The sequence below is a fragment of the Dendrobates tinctorius genome, unplaced genomic scaffold (genome assembly GCF_039654945.1).
Source record: "Dendrobates tinctorius isolate UK_male_01 unplaced genomic scaffold, ASM3965494v1 ptg000239l, whole genome shotgun sequence".
NCBI classification, from domain to species: Eukaryota; Metazoa; Chordata; class Amphibia; order Anura; family Dendrobatidae; genus Dendrobates; species Dendrobates tinctorius.
Genome location: NW_027361906.1, coordinates 2,991,777 through 3,017,461, shown reverse-complemented (window position 1 = coordinate 3,017,461; position 25,685 = coordinate 2,991,777). Strand labels below are relative to the sequence as shown.

The following is a 25,685-nucleotide window of genomic DNA, read 5'->3' as shown; positions in this document are numbered from 1 at the left end:
AAGAGGACATTGAGCTCCTACATCCAGAATTTAGGGTGGACTGTACACTGTTCCAAGCATCCAGCTGAAGAGGACATTGAGCTCCTACATCTAGAATTCAGGGTGGGTTGTGCACTGTTCCTAGCATCCAGCTGAAGAGGACATTGAGCTCCTACATCTAGAATTCATGGTGCGCTGTGCGCACTGTTGCTAGCATCCAGCTGAAGAGGACATTGAGCTCCTACATCTACTGTAGAATTCAGGGTGGGCTGTGCACTGTTCCTAGCATCCAGCTGAAGAGGACATTGAGGGGGAGCATTATTGCTTGTATTCCATAGAATACTCACAATTATGTTATCTGGCTGGGTGCGCTGTGCACTGTTCCTAGCATCTAGCTGAAGAGGACATTGAGCTCCTACTCCAGAATTCAGGGTAGGCTGTACACTGTTCCAAGCATCCAGCTGAAGAGGACATTGAGCTCCTACATCTAGAATTCAGGGTGGGTTGTGCACTGTTCCTAGCATCCAGCTGAAGAGGACATTGAGCTCCTACTCCAGAATTCAGGGTAGGCTGTACACTGTTCCAAGCATCCAGCTGAAGAGGACATTGAGCTCCTACATCTAGAATTCAGGGTGGGTTGTGCACTGTTCCTAGCATCCAGCTGAAGAGGACATTGAGCTCCTACATCTAGAATTCAGGGTGCGCTGTGCACTGTTACTAGCATCCAGCTGAAGAGGACAATGAGCTCCTACATCTACTGTAGAATTCAGGGTGGGCTGTGCACTGTTCCTAGCATCCAGCTGAAGAGGACATTGAGGGGGAGCATTATCGCTTGTATTCCCTAGAATACTCACAATGATGTTATCTGGCTGATCACATTAGCTCACAATATTCTTCAAAAATGTCCTTTTCAGACAGCTGCCAGGCATCCAATACAGTGATCCCTACCCATCCCAATCCAAACTCTGATTCTACTAGATGTATAGGGGAGCTCTTAGCTCCTATTTTAAAGCGGACCAGTTACTTGGCATAAATATGTGTTGTTGTTCTTTAAACCTGGTGTTTTGTGTGTGTTTATTTTTTGTTGCTACAGCTTCTTTCCTGAATCTAGAGATGTTTTTCTACCGTTCCTACACTTCTCCATTCCTGAGACACGACCCACTCTTCTTTGCATGTAAATGTAGACTTGTTAGCCAACTGGGTGTGGTCCTTTACTCTGTGGGCTATCCTTTATTCTGAGCATCACACCCAATTGACTAAATAAAAACAAAATTTATATACAGGGAAAAAGGTGTCATATCTCAGAAATAGAAAAGAGCAGGAACAGAAGAAAAAAAATAAGGCCAGATCCAGGGGTTTGGCGGCATTTACACTTATACACTGTAGGTTCGACTACTGGGACCCCCACTGATTGCAAGAAGTTTTGGGGACCCCTTTTTGAGTGGAGTAATGAAGTGACCCACTGATGATGGATACTAAATATAGGGAAGGTACCACAATCTCGGGCTCATTGGCGGTCACTATGGTCAAGCTCCCATAAATGGCTGTAATGCTGGAACCCCTTTAACTCACGTCTTGTCATTTACTCGCAAACTACTGCCCTATCCCTCCCTCATACTTTATACTGCAGCTCTGCCTGCCCGCAAAAGCTCACCAGGAATTCTGAGCCCAGCGATGAACAGGATGAGAACTTTCCTAGGATGAACGGATTAATATATCCTTGGAGATAGCTTGCTAGTTGCTTCCCAGTGTAACAAACTAGATGGTGACAATCCAGGATTTCAAATGTTAAATTCAATAATCAAATGTCAAAAACAAGTTGTTTCTTGTCACGGTGACGGATCATTCTACGTGCGAAATAATACAAATTAATATCTTTTGCATCTGCACCAGTCCCAGGCTGGTTCTCATGTATTGGAGACAGTCATTTCCAGCCAGGACAGGTCTCCTTGAGATTTGACTTTAATGTCATCCAATGCATTTCTCACTTTTCATCTTGGTTTAGCGAGATCCATCCAATTATCACATACACTTACAATCACTTCCTATGAGACAGAGCCATGAGGACCGGATTACGTCTCATAGATGTATAGCTGGAGCTGAGCGGGACTTTGTACAGGGATGAGTCAGCACGGACTCCAGTTAGGAGATATACAGGACGAGTATTAATGAGAACATTGCAGGGAATGACTTGGCAGTATTGGAATTATCTATTGCCTGACATTTCTTTTAAGTATTTCAAAGAGGAGTAATTTAGGATATGATAGTCAGTAGCCCTGACAACTAATGTCATCCCTGTATAACTAGGTTATCTCCAAACTAACAAGTTATCCCCTAACCCATAAGATACGAGATAGGCTTAGGCTCGGACTGACCCACAGCGGAACAGGAGAATCCTCCGGTGGGCCCCCATGCAGGGATGTGATCTCCACGCCAGCTGTATGAGATGTTGACACAATACATGTTTCACCATGTACAGGCAGGGGCGTTTATTATTACATAGGCCTGTTTCACATTTCCGTTATTTTGACGGGAGGTATCCCGCCAGAGCGGTTAAAAACGGATCCGCCTCCGTCATGGGCTAAACGGATGCTACAGGATCCGTGTTGTGTACGGATCCACTGGAGGGGAAATTTAAAGGAGCCACGGCCTGGAAGAGAGAGAGATTTTTTTTTTCTTTGCACAGCTGTTCCAGAACGCCATTCCTTGGTTAAAAGCCCTGCTCCAGTGGGCATGCGAAATAGAAATTAGCGGACCGTCGCTTGGAAAAAACGTTGCAGAGTCCGTCCCATCCGCCCGGGAGACGCTAACATTTTGACGGATCAGCCAAAAAACGACCATCAGTCAAGATCCGCCGCTAATGTAAGTCTATGGGGGAAAAACCGGATCCGCCTCTTTTTTGGCAGATCCGTTTTTTTCAAAAATTGGCGGATTTTGACTGACATAAAAAAACGGAGGTGTGAAACAGGCCATAGAAATATAGGCACATTGAGTGATGGTAATGTGATATTTGCATGTAGCTGAACAGTGGGCCACCAGACTCAATGTTACTGGTGAGTCATTGGCACCCCAGTCCAGCACTGGCCACCTGCTACTCGGACCCCAAGATTGGGTCTTGAAAGAAGCGGAGCTTTGCATACTCAACCTCAGCTCCGCTCCTTTCATTGTCTATAGGACTGACGGAATAACCAAGCGCTGGACTCGGCTTTCCTCATAAGTCTCATAGAAAATGAATGGACAGTTCCACTCCATTCAACATGGGACTCTCGAATTTCTGGAGTCCAGTTCTCAGGATCTTGTATGGATGCCTTATTATTGTGGGAATAACTCTTTAAAGTGTAAACCAATTTTAGATCCAAAAATCTGTACCGATAAACATATAGAAAATCACTTTTTGTCTTTCAAAGCTCCATATTGTGCAGCCACCACTATGTGGAGATTAAGTGTCTACTGTTATGATTCGGTCACCGAGGAGGATTACCGGGGAATTAGCTAAGCAACCAGGAAACCAGAAAGGTTGGCAACTTAGCGGATTGCAGACCGCTAAACCTAACAATACAACTAACATTAGCCGTGGGATGTGCCTACGTTGCCCTAGACGCCTCGGCACAGCCAGAGTTAACTAAGCCTAAAGCAAGAAAAGGGAAAGCTAAGGCCTGTTTCACACTTCAGTTTTTTGACGTCAGTCAAAATCCGACACTTTTAGAAAAAAACGGATCCGCCCATTTTTAAGCGGATCCGTTTTTTTCCCCCATAGACTTGCATTAGTGGAGGATTTTGACTGATGTTCATCCGTCAGATCCATTTTTTGACGGATCCGTGAAAATTTTAGCGTCTCCCGGGCAGAAGAGACGGACGATGCAACGTTTTTTTGCAGCGATGGTCCGCTATTTTATAGTTTGCATGCCCAGCAGATTTCCCCTGCCGAGCATATTAACCCTAAATACCGTCTGGAAGCGCCGAAAAAAAAGCTCTCTCTCTCTCTCCGGACCGCGGTTCCTTTATTTCGCCCACATACCGATCCATACACAACACGAATCCAGTGACGACCGTTCCGTCAAGAAACGGAAATGTGAAACAGGCCGAAACTGCCCCGCAGTAGAGCCCCAAAGGAATAGATAGCCCCCAAACATATATTGTCGGTGAGACAAGATGAGGCACAGATGCAGGCAGAAAATAGAGTAAGCAAATGATGGGGCCCAAACTGTCTAGATAGGACAGGACAGAAAAGATAATGTCTGCAATCACACAAAAACCCTAAAAAATCCAACACGTCTGATATACAAAAACACTGAGGCCACACAACCTCTCCCCCGCTAGATCAGCATTCTGGTGTGAACTGGAAGCAAAGCAAAAGATACTAATATAACAGGGGATTAGCAATACTGAACAGAATGACATAAGCTGTGACAATTGAGCGGGGTCCAGCACAAATCCCAGCAGGGAATAATGCTAAACCCACACAGCAAAGCAGAAAGCAGAGAAAGGCAAAACCTATATCAAATGCAAAAGATTCAGCAAACAAATAACTTATCTGAATGATGCAAGACCAAGGAGGGGAAAAAGCAGACTTCACAATGCAGGAAGACAAACAAATCACCAGCAGCAACTGAAGGAAGCTTGCTCACTTAAATCCTCCCAGTCTGTAACCCCTGACTTCCAATCATCGCCTTCAGGTGATAGACTTCTGTCAATACGACCAGTTCCACTCCCCGCTGTAACCACCAGAGGAAGCCCTGACTCAGAAGTCAGATCAAGAGAGTTCACAACAGTCGACTGTATATGGGTCTAACATTAAAAGCACTAACAGGCAGGTAGTTGCCACCTACTTGCCTGTTGTGCCCGATGCTGTTCGTTGTCGGCTGCCTGTTCTGATGTCATGTCAACAGAGCAGCAGCTTTTCCACTCTGCTCAGTTGACTGGGTGGGACTTTGAAGTCATTCTGATTTATAGCCGGATTACAGCTGCCTAACTGGGGGGCTGACTGTCAATCAAAATGACGTTGGAAGCTACACTTGTCGACAGAGCAGGACGAAAAGAAGATGCCACACTGTTGATGTGACGTCAGCAGAGGCAGATGAATCCCTGACAGGAGCGGTCTGTGACTGCTTTGCTGGTGATGAATGGCACAACTACCCGCCTGTTTGTGCTTACGCACGTTTTTTGTTTTTTCACAAAGTCCCCGATATCCTATTTAAAGGAAATCTGTGTGAGGCTGTGTTCCCACGATGTGATTTTTAAGCGTTTTTGCTGCGATTTTTGGCGCAAAAACATTTAAAAATTTTGTACATGACGCCCCCCATGCATTCCTATGGCATTCCGCACATGCTGTGCTAATGCTGCGCTTTTTTCCGCGGCGGAATCGCACCGCGGAAAAAATCGCAGCATGATCATTCTTTTGTGCGGAATCGCAAAAAATTGCCGCGATTCCGCACCCATAGGAATGCATAAGAATCGCTTACTTCCATGTGGCTATGCCCACCATGCGGGAAGTTAAGCGTCTCATGTGCGTTTGGTACCCACGGTGTGGAGGAGAGGAGACTGTCCTCCAGGCCCTGGGTACCATACCCCTGTAAAAAAAATAAAAAAAAATAAAAAAATCGGGGTGTATTTACCTTCCGACGTCCCGCGCTGCATTCCCGGGCCACAGCGTTCCCAGTAATGCCTTGCGGCAAGGTCCTGTGATGACGCAGTCTCGCGTGACTCTAGAGACCGCTACAGTAACGCGAGACCAACGTCATCACAGGTCTTGCAAGGCATTACTGGGAACGCTGAGGCCCGGGATGGCAGTGCGGGACGTCGGAAGGTAAATATACACCGATTTTTTATTTTTTTATCATTTTTAACATTCTATCTTTTACTATTAATGCTGCATAGGCAGCCTCAATAGTAAAAAGCTGGTCACACTTGTCAAACACTATGTTTGACGAGTGTGACCAACCTGTCAATCACTTTCCAAGCGATGCTTCAAATCGCTTGGAAAGTGCTTGAGAAAATCGCGGCAAAATCGCGATTTCTGGGAAGGAGTCCGGTTTTCATTGTGCATTTTAAAACGCTACGTGGGCACATAGCCCGAGAGAGCGATTTTTATGTCCCAGAACGGAAACCGCAGCTGCGGATCCGCAAAAACAATTGACATTTTGCGGAAAATAAACCGCTGTGATTCCGTGCGGAATTTTCTGCAGTATGTGCACAGCATTTTTGCATTTCCCATTCATTAACATTGTGTGCACTCTGCACTGCAGATTTGAGGCAATTCCGCACGTCCACAAACGCTGCGGAAACGCATCAAAATCCGCAACGTGTGCACATACCCTTATTGTGTATCAATTCACTGGAACAAACAGGGCTGAGGCCATTTATGTTGGATCAGCGAGGGTCCATCCAATCCATTAATTTAAAAATTCAGGACAACTCTTTTAACCTGACCTGTTATGGGATACGTGGGTTAAAAGATTTCACCAGAGATCTACGTATAACCTAGGCTTCCCATAAACAGAAATGTTTCTCCCTATAGTATCATATATTAGCTTTGACACAGTATATATTTAGCGAATCTCAACAAATGCAGTGTAAAGAAGATGGGTAGAGCAAAGCAGCAGTAGTCAAAGTCCTGGAAGTGGATTTTAAGTCACCCTTAGACACAGGTACGGACTGGGGCTGAAATTCAGCCCTGGCCTTTGGAATCACACAGACCCATGTTGTCCCCATCCCTGAGTACCATACGAGATATATTCCAAATATTACCCTGGATGGAGGAAAGCAAGATTTACTGCAAGACCAATATTTCTAATGATACCAGAGGCCTGCTGGGGTAAGTGACGGAGTCATGGACTTTGTCCTCCATCACAACTCTTAACAGTGTGGATGACTTGAGAACACCGATTCTGTTAACAATGTAGCAGACAAGGCAGGCCATGACCAGACAGGCCCTTCTGGCAATTGCAAGAATTGCCAGATGGCCCATCCGGCACGGCTTAGACACCAATAGTCAAGGTAGCAAAGCTAAAGTCAATAATTAAAGCTAAAAGTAAAATAAAACAGCCAACACTGATGGAAAAAAAAAATCACCAAGTTAGCATGACCCAATGGTATTGACTACTCATTAATTGTTTTAAACTGAAATTCTTTGAAGTATATACAGTATATGATGCGATTTTTATATACAGGAGCTAATAATAACCCTTGGTCAGTAGAAGTTCCAGGACTTGAAGATATATGAAGCTGTAACAGCATATGGCCTGCCGTATTATCCAGCGGGCAGCACCTCTCCTGCCTCGAATGGCTTATAGCAAGCGATGTACATATCATTATTCAGCAAATGCTAATACAGTGATGTATACTAGGTTCTGTCACAAATACAGACACAAGAGGCCCCTGCGCAAGAACAATACATGGGCCCTTTGCGGTCCTAATCCTAATGCACAATTCCACCTGCTTTGGAGGGGATATTGGCCCCACCCCCTACCTCTTGGTTCCCAGTGCAGTTGCACAGGCTGCAACAATGATATGTCCGCCCCTGATATGAGTGTTGTATGACTGGTACCAGTGACCATCACATACTGGATGTTGATCCACTTTTCTGTTTGTGATGCCCAGTAGCATCGATTTTGACATGTAAACAGTAAAAGGGGTTTCGTTGGACTTTATATCGATGACTTATTGTTATAAAGCCCCCATACAGCTCTATCGACATCACGTGGAAACATGAATGGTGCCATTCAAAATTACAACTGGGCCCACAAAAAAACAAGACTTCATACGGCTATTTAAAGAAAGAAAAAAAAAATCATACACATGAAAATAAGCAACTTTGCAATATATTTTATCAGAGAAATCTGCTTCTCTTTCCTCCTGAACTGATCATTCTTTCTGAATTCAGCGATAAAATCTATATTCAGAGAGATTTTCCCATTGCTAATTTGGGGGATGACAGCTGGTGTTTCTAAAATTCTATGGAGGAGAGAGGAGCTAGAGTCAGACACAGACATTCTGCTGCAAGTTCCATAGAACTTTATGAGCACCAACTGTCATCTTCTTTCTTAGTAATGGGAAAGTCTATATTCACTGATGACACATTTTACCCGTGAATTGAGAACTCTGAGAATGAAAGATCAGTTCAGGAAGAGAAAGAAGCAAATTCCTCTGATAAGATATATTACAACGGTTCTTCTTTTCGCATATACTATTGACCAACTGTTATCTCGCATCTCAGTAATGGGAAAGTGTCACGGGGTTACTGCGACAGAGAGGAGCCTGAAGACCACAGCGTCTGATTGTTCCTACTCCTGCGCTGAAAAGAAGCACTTCTCCTTCTTTTTAAACGGTGTAAATTTCTTTTGGTAGAACAGGGGTTAGTCGGCCATGTTGGGAGCTCAGGGAGTCTGGGCTATCCCCTCTATAATCTGGGTCCTGACTGACGCACCGTCAGAGCTAGCTTATGCTGCATGGCTGGGGAGGATAGGAGTTAGTGGTTACATAAGAAGGAGTATGGTGGGTTTATCAGCGACTGCTGTTTGGGTTTGTAAGTGTGATATTCCCTTTCCTTCTCCTACTTTGATTTTCCCCCGTCTTCCACTCCCTCGTGCATACCTCTGTTATATGTAAATGAATATTTGTATGTCTGGTATTTTCAGTTGCCCCTGTTCGTGTTGCCTTGTTCTTCTTGCCTGGGTGGGGGGAAGGGTACAGACGGAGGGCGGATACAGGAGATAAGGCAAGGTACGTGGCCATGGCATCCTCCCCTTTAGAAGTAACCTGGGTAATAGGGCGAGCTAGTGCGCCTCCTAGTGTTAGGGACAGGGAAAGAGCCCAGGTCACCAGACAACCAAGTCGTGACAGAAAGTCTGTAGACACTGGATACAGATTTTACAGCCGGATACAGAGTTTACAGAGTGAAAGATCAGTCCAGGAGGAAAAAGAAGAACTTACAGTGGAATGTCTCTGTTCGTCTCTAGCTCCTCCCTCCTCCGTAGAACTTTATGAGCACGAACTGTCATCTCCCATCTCAGTAATGGGAAAGTCTGTAGACTCTGGATGCAGATTTGACTGCAAAATACAGAGTTTACAGAGTAAAAGATCAGTCCATGAGGTGAAAGAAGCAGAACCTACAGTGGAATGTCTGTGTCCATCCCTAGCTCCTCCCTCCTACTCCATAGAACTTTATGAGCACCAACTGTCATCTCCCGTCTCAGTAATGGGAACGTCTGTAGAATCTGGATACAGATTTTACTGCGGAACACAGAGTTTTTCAGAGTGAATAATCAGTCCAGGAGGGGAAAGAAGCAGATTTCTCTGATGAGACACATCACAAAGTTTATTATTTTCATGTGAACTGTTGATTTCAGAAAAATATAAACGCGGGTTACTCTATAAGAGCATAAATCTGCCGGTGTAACGTGTGCCTTTACTGGATTAAATGCAGCTTTCGGCTCTTTCTTTGAAATATAGACTGTAATTAGATGCAGATAAGAAGCCCGTCTTTCAAAGTAGATTACAGGCATCTTCCACATTTCTCCGAGCCCGTGTACTTTACAGAACAAATATTGACAATATACGCAAGATAACGCTCTCATAGAGACAGATAAGACCTGTTCAAACATTGTTGTGAAAATCACCTGCCATGTCATTGAAGTATACTTTTCCAGGTCATGCCCCCGACACTCACTGATGATGTCACCGTAACCTTAAGGTGAATTAAAGGGAAACTCTTGACAAAAATCAGGTTTCCACTGGTTATAGGTTGTGTCGGACTGGGGTACCAAGGCCCACCAGTAACATTGTCTTGGGGGGGGGGGGCCACTTTTCACCTGCATACAAATACTACACTACCCTCATTCACAAATTTACCTATATCGCTATATAATAATAAATTGGGTAGTTTGGTTAATGAATGATGAGATGCTGCTTTTTTCTGTACAAAGTGAATCAAGTGAATTAGTCCAAGTACTGCCCATACAGTGGGGTGGGGGCCCAGATATGCACAGGGGCCCACCAGGGGATTGCCCTGTTACCCTCTGGGCCAGTCCGAGCCTGGTTATAGGCACGTATCAGCCGTGAGCAGCGTCACTCCGGGGTCCTCTGTTTCATCAGAATAGATTATTCTACACTCACATCTCTACAGAACATGTAAAGGCCCTCGATAAATATTAAACCAAGGTCCACCAGACCTGTCGATATTGGTGGGTTCAGTAATCAGTTTAATATTAACATTTTTTAAAAACATGTCATCATCATAATATCTCACACAAAAAAAACCCCAATACTGGTGTTGGAAAAATCTCAAAAGAAAAATAAAGTTTTTTTTTTCTTGCACAAACTACCTTCAATCGCTAAAAAATAAATAGAAAAATGTAAAAAAAACACGGTAGAATTGTAATACCTCACAAAAAAATCGAAAACAATAAAAGACAATTAAAAAGGTTTTTTTTTTATTGGCTTTAATGGTGAGACTCAAAATATGCAGCTGCCTCTTTAAGCGCAGAATCAAAACTTTTCTGTTCCCAAAAAACACGCAAAAACACATTAAAAATGCAGCTGTAAATCTGCACCAAAAGCGTATAAAATAGAGGGGAAAATAGCTGAAAAAAAAATGCATAAAAAAACAATAATCAGAGATTATATTTTATTATAATGTAAACAAAAAGCATTAAAAAAATGCGATTTAAAAAAATGTTTTAATAGTAATAATAATAATAATAAATTTTATTTCTAGAGCGCCGGCATATTCTGCAGCACTTTACATTTTAAAGAAAAGTCAATCCTTTGTCGCGTTTTCCACAAGCAAATTGTGTCATTTTTTTTGCGCTTTTACTACCTGCATTATTTTTAATGCAAATTACACGATTTGCTTGACTTTTCTTTAAAACATTTTTTTTTAAATGACTGACAATTAGACTTAAAATTTTCTTTTTTAATATGTATTTATTAATAATAATAATAATAATAATCTATATTTATATAGCGCCAACATATTCCGCAGCGCTTTACAGTTTAACAGTTTCAAAACACAAGTCATAAGTAACAACGTTAACAATACAATAATTAAAGCAAAATAAGACGAAATAAGCCGCCCCTGCTGGTGAGAGCTTACAGTCTACAATGAGGTGGGGGAGATACAGAGTACAGGGGTGTATTTACAATGGTGTATTTACAATGAAGGTCCAGCCATCTTGAGGGAGTGAGGGATGGATGGAGATAGTGAATGGGCTACACACGCACACTTAAGCCCCCGTTACACATAGCGATATCGCTAGCAATATCGCTGTAAATTTAACGATTTTGTGACGTTATAGCGATATCGCTATGTGTGATACTTACCTCCGACCGGCTCCCCCACTGATTATCGCTGATCGCGCGAGAACGTCCTGGATCATTTCTCGCCGTCAGCTTCCTGCTCGGCTTCCTGTGGCGCCGACTAGCGCCGCGTGGATGTGGGCGGGAGAACGTCAGGATCGCCTCGTCTGACAGGTAAGTAGCAACCCCCGACCCCTGCTATGTCGCTGGTAAGATCTGCCTGTGTGGCAGCTCACTAGCGATATTTAGCGATGCACCAGCGATCCATATCGTTGTCGGGATCGCTGGTGCATCGCTGAGAGTAACGGTTCCCTTACACATAGAATTACTTTGATTAGTGAATGTGATAGGCCGCTCTGAACAAATGTGTTTTTAGGGAGCACCTAAAACTATGCAAATTGTGGTTAGTCCTAATTTCTTGGGGTAGAGCATTCCAGAGGATAGGAGCAGCACGGGAGAAGTCTTGGAGTCGGGAGTGGGAGGTACGGATTAGTGCAGAGGTTAGTCGAAAGTCGTTTGCAGAGCGCAGCGATCGGCTAGGCCGATAGACAGAAATGAGGGAGGAGATGTAGGGGGGTGCCGCACCGTGGAGAGCTTTGTGGGTGAGATCAAGTACTTTGAATTGGATCCTATAAAGAATGGGCAGCCAGTGTAATGACTGACGAAGAGCGGACGCGTCCGAGTACCGATTAGCCAGATGGACGACCCTGGCTGCTGCATTAAGTATGGACTGGAGAGGGGATAGTCGAGTGATGGGGAGGCCAATTAATAGAGCGTTGCAGTAATCCAGGCGGGAGTGGATCAATGCTACAGTGAGGGTTTTTGTTGTTTCAATGGTGAGAAAAGGGCGGATTCTAGAGATGTTCTTTAGGTGTAAGCGGCAAGAGCGGGCAAGGGATTGTATATGGGATGTGAAGGAGAGATGGGTGTCAAACATAACACCCAGACAGCGCGCCTGCTGCCGGGGTGTTATTGTGGTACCATCCACGGAGAGGGAAATGTCCGATTTAGGGAGGTTAGTAGACGGCGGGAGCAGAAGAAGTTCACTTTTGGAGAGGTTGCGTTTCAGATAGAGAGTGGACATGATATTATGTATTTTAGCTGTTTTGAAAAAAAACAAAACCCTGTGTGATTATACCACGTAAGAAAAATAAATGAAATCCCCATTTTTTTTTTTTTAAATCATAAATAAATAAAAAAAAATAATAAAAAGTGATCAAAACGTGTAACGAGACCATAAAGAAAATGACAAATTGGTACGCATAAGAAAACAAAAAAAAAACAACAACAACAAGGTGGGGTGTAAGAGATTTGATGGATTTGGGTCTGGGGGTCATATCCTAAATATGAGGGGCCGGGCAGTGGGAGAGAGACCCCCTAAACCTTCTGAAAGAGGAGGAGGATGATGATCCCACTGGAAGTAGTTGTTCTCTTCCTGGACAGAGGAGGAGGAGGGAGTGATTGTGGAGGAGGAGGAGGAGGATGAGAATACAGCTTGCTGCCTTGGATTTGCTGTCCTGGAAGAGGAGGAGATCTATCTGCAGGGCTGATTTTGCTTTAGATGTGAGAGAAATCTCACTGTACTCTGTATCCAGAGCAGGATCTGCCTCATTTCTCCTTCTAGTTTATTATTTTTTTGGTCTTTTTTTTATATTGGATTATTCTCTTTATTTTTGCATTGGATTTGCTTTGCACTGGATTTATGTCTTTTTTCCCTTCTTCTTCACATTGCATCGGACCTCCTCAGCCCTTGGATGTCACCTGCAGGGAATGAGGACACCCCAGCCTGAAGCAGAAGGGGGTGAGGGGTGGAGGAGGTGGTGGTGGTCTAGGGGGGATAACCCCCTGTTCTTCAAGGGATGCTGTGATTGTGGAGGAAAACGTCTGCACTGACTGACATTTTTTTTTTTGTTTTTATTCAGTTGCTTTTGTGATAACGTGGGGGGAACAATTTTATTAAAGCAGGGCCTGGCAGAGGAGGTGGAGAGACTGAGCTCTGCGGCGCTTCCCTCTCCAAGATGTCAGCCAGGACGCCATTGCCGACCGTAAACGAGCGGGACACAGAGAACGTGAGTAGCCCTGCGGGCGAGCCCATTCCTGAAGGAGGGGGGTGGGGCGGGTGTATGAGATAACCCATCTAGGGAAGTCTGGGGGATTAATGAATGAAGGGGATAGGAAGGGGAGGGGGCTTGTAAAGTAATACAGTAATCAATGGGGGCCTATCAAAAAAGGGCGACCCGGGAGGGGAACTATTAACCCCCTATATACCGGGCGTCAATGGAATGTTCCGGTTTCGCCGCCTCGGCTTGTGTGTGACAATATGGTTTCCTCAGAGCTGGCTTCAGGGCTTACAGCTCTGAGGTAAATTTTAGTCATAATTCCACAGGTACCGATGATCGGTATCATCTGCCGTGACACAAGTTTACGATTAATCCGATAATTAGCGCTAATAATTATGCCATCCGTAACGAAAAGTGAAAAAAAGATAATCGCCGTAAATATTCGGATAATTAATCTTGGCATCGAAAATACGTCATGACCACGTCAAATAAAGCGCAACAGTAATGTGGTTAATAACCGATCTGTTGGCGATGATATAAAAAAAATCGGCAAATTTGTGGCGATAGGAGCGAGAAAAATAATTTTCGACCAAACTTTTTAATTTTTTTTTGACTGAAATGTTCCCTCGTCGCCAGTTTTTAACACCGCTAGTAGCAAGAAAATCAAGTAAAATGATTTTTTTTATTCATTTAAGAAAAAAAAAAAAATCAATTTTTTTCTTCTCCGTTGAATTAAAACATTTAAGCTCTTTATGGCTTTATTAGAATAATTGGCCTGAAGGGAAAATAACATGGGGGAAAAAAAGCGTCCTGAAGAAGGCGCATATCAAGAACGATGGGGGGGGGAAATATGAGCACGATTGCCAAAAAGGAAATAGATATTTGGGCCCTTGCTCTGAAGAAAACGCTGAGCTAAATGCTCTTCTTGAAGGAATCCCATATGGGAACATTATTCGAAAGCACGTACTGAGGGTGACATATATGGGATCCCTTGATGTGAAGAGGAAGTGTATTAGAATGCTCGTTTTGAAGGGAACGCATAGCAGAATGTTTGTTTTGGAGGGAACGCGAGTCAGAATGCTTATTTTGATGGTAACACGTAGCAGAACTCTCGTTTTCTGAGGCAACGCATGTCGGAACACTCGTTTTGGAGAAAACTTTTATCAGACGCTCACTTTGGAGGGAACGTGTATCAGAAAGCTCGCTTTGAAAGGAAAATGTTTAGAATGATCACTTTGGAGGGAACATGCATTAGAACGCTCGTTTTGGAGGGAATGTGTATTAGAACGCTCGCTTTGGAGGGAACAGAACGCTTTCTTTCGAGGGAACGTGTATCAGAACGCTTGCTTAAAGGAGGGAACGTGTATCAGAAAGTTCTCTTTGGAGGAAACGTATATCAGAACGCTCGCTGTAGAGGGAACGTGTATTAGAACGCTTGTTTTGGAAGGAACATGTATTAGAATGTTCACTTTGGAGGGAACGTCTATCAGAAAGCTCGCTTTGGAGGGAACGTGTGTTACAACACTCACTTTGGTGGGAGGAAACTTGTATCAGAACGCTTGCTTTGGAGAGAACATATATTAGAATGCTCACTTTTAAGGGAACGTGTATTACAACGCTTACTGTGGAGGGAACGTGTACCGGAACGCTTGCTTTGGAGGGAACATGTATCAGAACGCTTGCTTTGGAGGGAATATATATTAGAATGCTCACTTTGGAGTACACGCTTACTGTGGAGGGAACGTGTACCGGAACGCTTGCTTTGGAGGGAACATGTATCAGAACGCTTGCTTTGGAGGGAAGGTGTATTAGAATGCTCACTTTGAAGGGAACGTGTATCAGCACACTGGAATGCGAATCGCAGATCTCGTCCCGAAAGAAGAGCGTATCAGAACGCTCGTTTTAGAGGGAACGCGTTTCAGAACACTTGTTCTGACAGGAACCAGAATCAGAGAGCTTGTTATGAAGGATCGAAGCATTCAGTCTGGGGCGAGGACATATCGGAGCACTTGCTTTAGAAGGAACTTGTACTTGTATGCCCATTCCATAGGGAACTCATCTGAACTTTCATTCTGAAAGGGACGTGAATCTGACAGGAACTAGTATCTGAATGATCATTCTGACGGGTACACGTATCTGGACGCTCGTTCTGTTAGAGATGCAAATCTGGAAGTTCTTTCATATGAGGACGGGTTTCTGGCCTCTTGTTCTGTCAGGGATGCGTATTGGAATGCTCATTCTGTCTGGGACGCATACCTGGACTTTCGTTTCCAGTGGGACGTGGATCTGGATGTTCATTCTAATTTGGAATGTGTACTCGGTCACTCATTCTGATGGGCCGTGCACCTGGATTCTTGTTCTGAGTGGGACACGTTTCTGGATTCTTGTTCTGATGGGTCACATCTCTGGACTCTCATTGTGTCGTTTTGACAGAGATGCACATCTGGACACGTGTTCTGATGGGGGCTACATATCTGGATGCTTGTTGTGATGGGAACTCGTATCTAGACGCTCATAATGACGGACTCGTATCTGGACGCTCCTTATGATAGGGACTCATATCTGGACACTCGTGATGGGGATATATATCTGGATACTTGTGGTAGTGACTTATAACTGGATACTCCTGTTGAGGACTCCTTTATAGATGCTCTTATTGACTGAGGCATGTATCTGGACTCTCAATCTGAAGGGGACACATACCCTCGTACTAAAGGGAACGTGCATGGAAATGCTCGTCTTGAAGGGAAGATGTATTGCAATAGTTCCTCAGAAAGAAACAAAATAGGAAAAACTTTCTTTATTTTAAATTAAAAACGCTCGATCCGTGCTGAACAAAAATTCAATCATATGTCCTATCAAGTTGAAAATCCCTTGTGTTTATGACCAGATCGGCTTATTTTCCAATGTATAAACCATTCTACATTTCCACCTGTTCCCAATCATCCATTTATATCTGCAACCACTATTAGGGATGTTGGTGGTAATTGTGCCATCATCTTTATGAAATTCTTCAGGTTGTGGTGTTTTTCTGCCACATGAATGGGTTAACCTTGCCGGTACTTAAGCTTCAGTGATCTAACTAATGCCAATCCCAAGAGAAATATGATTAAACTATTGTCATCCATTCTATTAATTGTGACGGTAAATGGATAAGATAGTTAAGACCCCCTCCAAGGTGACAGCCTACTGCTTGCTATGAGCCATACCAGGCTGTACTGTTCCTTTTAATTAACTGATGCAGAGCCAGATTTTGTGTGTATGTGTATATATTCATATATTTATGTATATAAATATTTCCAAAGTAAACAATCCTCATGTCACAATTTTTACTGCAGGTTCCTTTGTTACTGTTGGGAGGGATACGTATGCTGGGCTATTGTTGATTAAGGTGGTCCAGCCATGGCGCAGATAGATGTTTGCACTGTACAGTATTGCCTCAGAGAATAGACCGTTTGCAGTCTCTACAATTGCATCATGAAGAACAAAAACTGTGCCCCGTGGCATTCACCTACAAGGCGACAGAAGTTAGAATACGAAGAAGAAGACATGTAAAAGGCCTTTTGCTGATTTCCAGATAGTCCCCTCTTTGTTCGTACATCATGAGGAAATTACATCACTCCATTGGCCTCCTACAGTCCGCTTATCTCTGAAATTCCTGAATTCATTTCGCCCATCAAGTACCTGCAAAGACTGTTTAGCCTCATTCTAGTGCTTTTCATGTCAGCCGTCATTCGGGAGTGGTGATATGGAGCGTACTTTTTATGGCTCAATGTGATAATTATGGGATTTGGTGTCGATGGGGATTTGACAAAAATCCTCAAATTACACTCTTTACTGGTGCGTTGTAGCAGATTGATCTGTTTTCAGGTTGTGCTCTATGGTTATAATGCCGACGAGGCTCAGTGGGTTTTCATCTGGTGTTCTGTGTCCATCCTGACATTTCTATAGATCATCATGCCAGCTATATATAGGATTTCTGCAATGATGCAATACATTTTTAACCTCTAGATGTATTGAAGGAGTGCCTGTTGATGTTTCTTCTGATAAGGACTAAAGAAATCGGTATAATCCTGCCGGCTTATGTTTGGTATATTGGAAGTCATGGTGTTGTATGTCCTGGAATTGGGTGATCCACTGAGGTCAATGTTGAACAGGTCACACTAAGGCTAAGTGCACACGTTGCAGAAATTTTCTGCTCAAAAACCTGAATCCCTTCCCAGAAATCGCACCTATTTTTCCGCTTGCGTTTTTTGCGCAGTTTTGATGCGTTTTTGATGCGGTTTTTTTCCGCAGCGGTTTAAAACCGCATGGAAGAGGCCTAAAACGGGGAAAATCCGCAAAATGAAAGAGCATGCTGCGTTTTTTTACCGCGATGCGGTTTTTTCGCGGTAAAAAACGCATCAATGTGCACAAAAAGTGCAAAATGCATAGAAATGACTGTGCAGCTTATTTTTAGCGGTTTTATAGCGGTTTTATAGTGAAAACCGCGGTAAAAACCGCTAAAAAAACGCTGTGTGTGAACACAGCCTAATAAGTTTTCTAAAATTGAGTTTTTTTGATATTCCTATAAAATATCTCAGGAAAACCTGCCATCAAAGTCTGATAGATTGTTGCTTACCAGCTGGATATTCTGCCTAGAAACCCTGACCTATCTCTTCCAACAGTCAGCTGAGTGTTGCTATATTCTCTATGGGATGAGGGTAGTAAAGCCACTGCCAAACTCCTCTGGCAGCAGTTTATCTTCCTGCAGAACGAACGAATTGTGTAAAAAAAATAAAATCAGACTTCCCCATCCTTACCTTCTTTCGAAGGCAAGTCGGTAGGTCCTCATTTACAATATATGATTGACTCGTCCTGTTAAAATCGGTGGAAAACTGTTATGAATGTTTATGGATCCCTTAAGATAGAGCGCAGAAGGAGCTTCTACACAGGTTCGGTGGAATATTGGATATATAGAGAAACTCAACAGGGAAAATGTCTTTACATATGATATACAATGGAGCACGCCTTGTATGACTTTGCATAAAATTTGAGGCATACAGAGGCCTATTTTAGAAACCATTAAAAGCTCTGTGCAAAAGAGAACCATAATAAAGCAATGTACAGAACCCCTTAGACATATTTCTATTTAGAGGTGACCCTACATGTAAATTCAGTGCAGGCCAGTCACCCACACGAAAAGACAGAAGGAGTATTTACTGTTTCTGCCTTTGTGGTCCCTATATGCATAGAGACTAACTTGAGCACTGTGCATGCAATGGAAACAGCTGTGCTCTGCCAGTGCCAGCCATCACGTGATCGCTGATTGAAAGGAGACATGACCGTATTATTGGTCTAACTAAACTCTTCACAGGCCTAGCCTAGACAACTATCACTTGGTTGTTATTCTCTGTAACCAGATCTGCTATGGTAGCTCCAATAATAGGGTAAATTTATTATTTTAGTTAAAGGCCTTCGGCTCGATGTCGAGCCATGGCGACTTGATGGATGAACGTTCTGTAGGAAGATCCAACATATGCAAGCTTAGGTAGGTCCATCAGTGTCTTCTTCTCAGCTGGTATCTTGTTAGTATCAAGCCATCAGGTTGATGGTCTTCCTCATCACCTTATTCCTTCTATTCTTCCAACCATGATGTCCTGCTTTAGTGATTGTTCTCTTCAAAGGATGTGTCCAAAGTAGGCAAGTCGTAGCTTGGTGATCCTTGCTTTGAGTGACATGTCTGGCTTGATTTGTTCCAAGACTGATTTGTTTGTTCTTCTTGCCATCTATGGCATCTATCCCCCTGACGAAGGAGATTTTATTTCCGAAACGCGCGTCGGGGCGCGTTATTATACCACTCACATAGCGGTTATTGGCTTACAGGTATATATATTTTTTGTTTTAAATTGCACACGCCTTAGGGCGACTTGTATTATTTGCACAGTTGCACTTTTGCTCTTCTTGGCACGTTTAATCGTTTATACAATTTCTGTGTTACTACAATTATGTATTTTTTTACCTGTATTATGTTATGGTATGGTTGTTCCATTATCCATAAATATATCGCTAATGTGGTTGTATATTTTATTAATTTTCTTCTTTTTTATTATTATATATATATATATATATACACATTTTTAATGCACTTAATTGTTGTGCCAATATTTTCATAAAGGCATTTTTATTTCCACAAAGACTTTGCCATTTATTATTATTTTTATTATTTTATCATTGCATCATCATTCATGTTGCATATCTTTTTGATCCTGTGGGATCTTCCATCCACCTTTGAGTAATTCTTTTTCATCTATACCGGATGGTCTGCCATCCTTTTCTTGGGAGATTGGTTCAATCACACTTTTTGATATTTATTTATACCTCTATATATTAGTGTTATTATTATATTATATATTATTATATTGTGTGTTTGCAATTTTTTCCCCTGTTCATACAGGCCTAGCCTAGACAACTATCACTTGGTTGTTATTCTCTGTAACCAGATCTGCTATGGTAGCTCCAATAATAGGGTAAATTTATTATTTTAGTTAAAGGCCTTCGGCTCGATGTCGAACCATGGCGACTTGATGGATGAACGATCTGTAGGAAGATCCAACATGTGCAAGCTTAGGTAGGTCCATCAGTGTCTTCTCAGCTGGTATCTTGTTAGTATCAAGCCATCAGGTTGATGGTCTTCCTCATCACCTTATTCCTTCTATTCTTCCAACCATGATGTCCTTCTTTAGTGATTGTTCTCTTCAAAGGATGTGTCCAAAGTAGGCAAGTCGTAGCTTGGTGATCCTTGCTTTGAGTGACATGTCTGGCTTGATTTGTTCCAAGACTGATTTGTTTGTTCTTCTTGCCATCTATGGTATTGATAACAACCTTCTCTAGCACTACATTTTGAAGGTGCCAATTCTTCTTTTGTCTTATATCTTTATCTTCCAGGTTTCACATCTATACTTTACTAGAAAAGACCAGACTATGTATGAGCTGTGTATTCTTCCACAGTGAAATGTTCCTTGATTTTGCTATTCTCCTATTGACTTCCGGAGTAGGCTGAAGTCCTTTACAGCTTTCAGTTCATCGCCGTCTAACTCAAACGTGACCCGGTCATACCTGACAGTAGTCAATATCTTTGTCTTCTTAGTGTTGAGTAGCAGTCCAATGTTCGAGCTTTCCATCTTGACGCTCCACAATAAGTCCTTCATTCTGTCCACGCTTGTTGCTATCAATGTGGTATTGTCTACATATTTAATATTGTTGATGATTCATCCAGAAATTTTGATTCCTTAAAAAAATCAAAACAAGTCTTTTCTGACCTTTTATTTTCTGAAAATAAAGTAAAAAAAAATTGTGTGTAAAGAATCCTAATAAATAGTAAAAAACACACAAAACTTGTGATAAATAAATCCATTCTATTCATATACCTGATGCAGTCGCCTTAGCTAGTTTAATGGTTGTACAATAGAAGAGTAAATATAATTTTATTATAAAGTGCTGCGGAATATGTCGGCGCTATAGAATTAAAATTTATTAGTATTATTATATTATTATTATTTATTATTATACTTCAACAGAAATATATTAAATTGCAAAATTAAGAGGACAATGTAACAAATATTGCAACTGCTATTTGGTTAAAAATAATAAAAGATGAATGCCCCAAATAAGTTAAAAAAATATGCAAAAATTGCATTAATACACTAAAATAAAATACAATGTGATTTTCTGGGTTTTATTTTTGATATTCTATCTCTCAATGTTAAAATTAACCTACCCTTAAAATTATAGACTTTTCATGTCTTGTCAGTGGGCAAACTTACAAAATCAGCAAGGGATCAAATACTTATTTTTCCCACTGTATATGCAAAAGTATTAAAAATTGTACTGGTTAGGGTTGTTGCCAAACAATTCTCAGGACTCAGTTTTGTGGTCGTGTTGGCTCCTCTTTTGATTAGCCGCCTCGGCATGTTGTCAGAGCTGCATAACGCCGCAACAATGACGTCTCGTAAGGCCGGCTACTGGAAAGAGGAGCTGGAGATGTCGTTGGGTAAGAGCTGGTTCGCAGGACTCCCGCCCAGAAGTCATAGATTAACAAACTGGCCACTGGATTGGGTCTTGCAAATCAATTTGGACAAACTCTAGTACTAGTAATTAAGGGCTAGAATGCCTCCAGGGAAGAGTTTAAAGATTTTAGGGATCTGATTGACTCTTCCCCTTCCTTATTTACTCCCATAATAAACAGTAGACCCTTGACCACATGTACATGGTAAAATCTCTACTAAAATCTATGTAGACATTCATTCATTCTTCCCATTTAAGGAGATCTTAGACCTCATCGAGGTGACCGTCATGAGAGATACATTGAATCTTGTTAAAAAAAAAAATCCACTAAAGGCCCCGTTACACATAACGATGTCCCAGCGATCCCACCAGCGATCCAACATGGATGGGATCGCTGGGACATAGACAGCCCCTCCAGCGATCAGGACCAGCGAGCAAGCTGGTTTCCAATGTAAACAGCGGGTAACTAAGAGCCGCATGGTTCTTAGATACCTGCTGTTTACCTTGGAAACCAGCGTCCAGCGTCGCTGATCGCTGGTCTCTCACTGCCACACGCAGCGATGTGTGCTGGCCAGCGGGAGACCAGCGATCAAAAAATGGCCCAGGACGATGGAGCGCTATCAGCGATACCCGGCAGGGGGGCCGGTCGCTGATCCATGTCACACACAGCGATGTCGTGAGATCGCTGTGGCGTCAAAAAATCAGCGATCTCGCTGGCGATATCGCTGTGTGTGATGGGGCCTTAACTTTTTTTTTTTTTTTATAGAGGTGCTACTGTATCTAAAACTGACATTCTAAACCTGGCGGCTATGTAAACACGAAAAGGACACTTTGGTCACTGATCCTTTGGATTGCAAAAGTCTTTTGAAGGATCTCTCCACACTGGTAACGACATTTGGTCTATATGTTGGACTATGACACACATGCCAGGCTTAGCGCTTCTGGATTTTGGTATGACGTATATTAATGACATTGGAAACCAGTGTCAGGGATCTTGCACCTCACACCTTTAAAGATTAACGTTGGGCCAAGAGGTTGTCCTTCAAGTTGATTGATTTGGCACAACTGTGGCTCAAAAGGATTGTTATTTTAGAGTCTTCCAACATTTGACATAGCAGTAGCTGTGACACTTTAAAGCTTTCTTCTAGCTTTAGAAAACCCTTTTTTTAAATCCCTAAACAAACCACAAGATATCGTTCCAGAATTTGATTTTGTAGCTTGTGTTTACTTTCTCCTACCCAATGAAAGGTACTAAATGCTGTTGACTCTTTGACAACTTGTGGGATGAAAAGTTGTCAGCTGACAGCAGACTCAAAGTACCTATACACACAGGTAAATGTTGGCCGAACCCCATCAACCATCTAAGTGTTTGGAGTGAGCAGATTCCCGCAGAGAATAGATGGATCCGGCGTGTTGTATATAAACCGGTAATCCAAGGTTTGACTTCTGCTGTCTATTGACTTATGGGGAACTCTAAATAAATAGTTAGAAGCAATCAGCCATCCACATTAATGTTGGAAAGACTAAGCAACTAATTTTACATTGCAGATTTTAATGTGGATTCTCGGCAAAATCGGCATCCAGATCAATTTATATATTTTTTTTCTGTTGCCTTTGGATTTTATGAAATCTTACACTTAGATATTGGGACCCAAAAGCTGGCAATATGGAGGAGGTAACTGTTGGTCAAATTTTTGACAGCCAAATATCTCTGTTCATTACCCCATACTCACAAGCACTCGACTCAGTCGATCGTTCATATCTTCTCAAAGTAGACAGAGGAGAAATCCTCCGGCGGTGCTTACCTACCCTGGAAAAAAAAGGATGGAGAGTTGAAAGTTCAACTTCCCAATTCTTCTGTCCCATAACCCCCATACACACCGGATTGTTGGACGGTCCTACCGAAATTTGCGGGCTTCGTCGAGATTTCACCAATATGTATGGTGGCCATTTGGCCCGTGTCCTTACTCAATTCCAGTAAATAACCACATACTGCTGACATTTCTACTTTGTGATTCGAAGATGGGAGAGTAACATGACGAATGTCAACGTTTTCCGTTTTTTTGAGCTTCAGAGAGTATTCCCTGTTCTTAAATCATTCAGAGACTTTCTGACAGAGACATTAACAAAGTTTCCTAAAGTCTGCTCTGCCAGACGTAGCAAGGGTTGCATCAAACAATTATCTTGTAATTGCCCGAAGGCAGGTACTAATTATTAAACTGGATCTTTGCCCAGAATGCAGCCTTCCTTCAGGATCGGCAAACCTGACTGGTATGATTATCTGTCTGGGTCATGTATGACATACGTCAGCACTTACTGCTTTCAGAGTATTTTTTTTTCTCTCAGGGTCATAACTACGGTAAAGCTCAGCTGCGATTAGATAGCGTAGCCTTGTTCCATTTTAGGCTGGTTTCACACTTGCGTTTTTTTTTTCGCGGTATTTTAGCGCTAAATAGCGCATGCGTTTTTTTTCCCTATACTTTGCATGGGATGCGCTTATGTGCGCATACACATGCGTTTGTACGCGTTTTTCCGCTCATGCGTTTTTTTGCGGTATGCGCTCGGGCGCACAAAATGCATCCTGTTGCATTTTTTGGGCGTCCGACTTGCCTCAAAAAAACGCATGCGCGCGCAATGCGTTTTTTTACAGCAAGACACCCATTATAAGTCTATGGGTGCGCATATGTGCGCATTGGCATGCTTATGTATGCGTTTTTTTGCGCATGCGTTTTTTTTTTTACCATTAGTTGGACAATGGAATTTAGGGGTTTGGGTTAGAGTTAGGGTTAGTTAAGGGGGTTTAGGGCTAGGGTTAGGGTTAGCTAGGGTTTAGGGTTAGGGTTAGTATGGTTTGGTTAAGGGTTAGGGTCAGGGTTAGGGTTAGGGTTAGTATGGTTTGGTTAAGGGTTAGGGTCAGGGTTAGGGTTAGGGTTAGTATGGTTTGGTTAAGGGTTAGGGTCAGGGTTAGGGTTAGTATAGTTTGGTTAAGGGTTAGGGTTAGGGTCAGGGTTAGGGTCAGGGTCAGGGTTAGGGTTAGGGTTAGGGTTAGGGTCAGGGTCAGGGTTAAGGTTAGGGTTAGGGTCAGGGTTAGGGTTAGGGTCAGGGTTAGGGTCAGGGTTAGGGTCAGGGTCAGGGTTAGGGTCAGGGTTAGGGTTAGGGTTAGTAAAGTCATGGTTTGGGTTAGTGTGAGGGGCCACCTAATGTTGGAAAAAAACGCAAACGCGGTAAAAACGCACTAAAAACGCATACAAACGCATAAAAACGCTGCGTTTTTTTCATGCATGCTCATAAAAATGCTTGAAAAAAACGCAGCATTTGTATGCGTTTGTATGCGTTTTTTCAATGCGTTTTTTTGCGGGAAAAACGCGCTGCAAAAAAAAGCAAGTGTGAAATTAGCCTTAGAAAGTATTTTCTGGGATTTTTTTTTTTTTCTTCTGCGGTTGCAATTTTTGTAAAACAGCAACTTTTTTCACAAAATTAGTTCAGTTTTGATCAATTCTTTTCCTGCTTGTTTTAAAGACAGAGCAACTAAAATGATAGAGGACCTGATCATTCAGATGGGTAGAGATGAGCGACTTTGCCTTTTTTAGGGTCGAGTCGGGTTTCATGAAACCCGACTTTCTCAAAAGTCGAGTCGAACGAAATTGGCCGACTATCATCAACAGTCGGAGGCCGACTGAAACACGAAACCCAATGCAAGTCTCTCTCTCCCCGGATGCTGCACATGTCATCTCGTTGCCCACAGTGTGCGTCCTTGCTCATTGGCTGAGAAAAGGCGACTGCAAGCATTATGGGAAACGTTATGGGAAACCAGGGGAAGAGTCTTGAGGAGATCATTTGCATATTCCCAGTGCCTTCTGGGATAAGTGAAGAGTCTCCGCGAGCTCAACGATCACTGGGTTTTGGCCGTTGCAGCTGAAAAGAGGAAATCGGAAAACCAGGGGAAGAGTCTTGAGGAGATCATTTGCATATTCCCAGTGCCTTCTGGGATAAGTGAAGAGTCTCCGCGAGCTCAACGATCACTGGGTTTTGGCCGTTGCAGCTGAAAAGAGGAAATCGGAAAACCAGGGGAAGAGTCTTGAGGAGATCATTTGCATATTCCCAGTGCCTTCTGGGATAAGTGAAGAGTCTCCGCGAGCTCAACGATCACTGGGTTTTGGCCGTTGCAGCTGAAAAGAGGAAATCGGAAAACCAGGGGAAGAGTCTTGAGGAGATCATTTGCATATTCCCAGTGCCTTCTGGGATAAGTGAAGAGTCTCCGCGAGCTCAACGATCACTGGGTTTTGGCCGTTGCAGCTGAAAAGA

At 42.8% G+C, this 25,685-nt stretch overlaps 1 protein-coding gene across 1 annotated transcript in view; it reads left to right on the top strand.

Moving 5' to 3' along the window:
* The first annotated feature begins 12,807 nt into the window (after positions 1-12,807).
* Positions 12,808-25,685, top strand: part of MARK1 (microtubule affinity regulating kinase 1) — a 149,683-nt gene continuing 136,805 nt past the window's right edge. Inside the window, exon 1 of the mRNA XM_073556791.1 lies at positions 12,808-13,343. Within this exon, the coding sequence (XP_073412892.1) occupies positions 13,293-13,343 (51 nt within the window). The 5' untranslated portion in view covers positions 12,808-13,292. The remainder of the gene's footprint in view (positions 13,344-25,685) is intronic.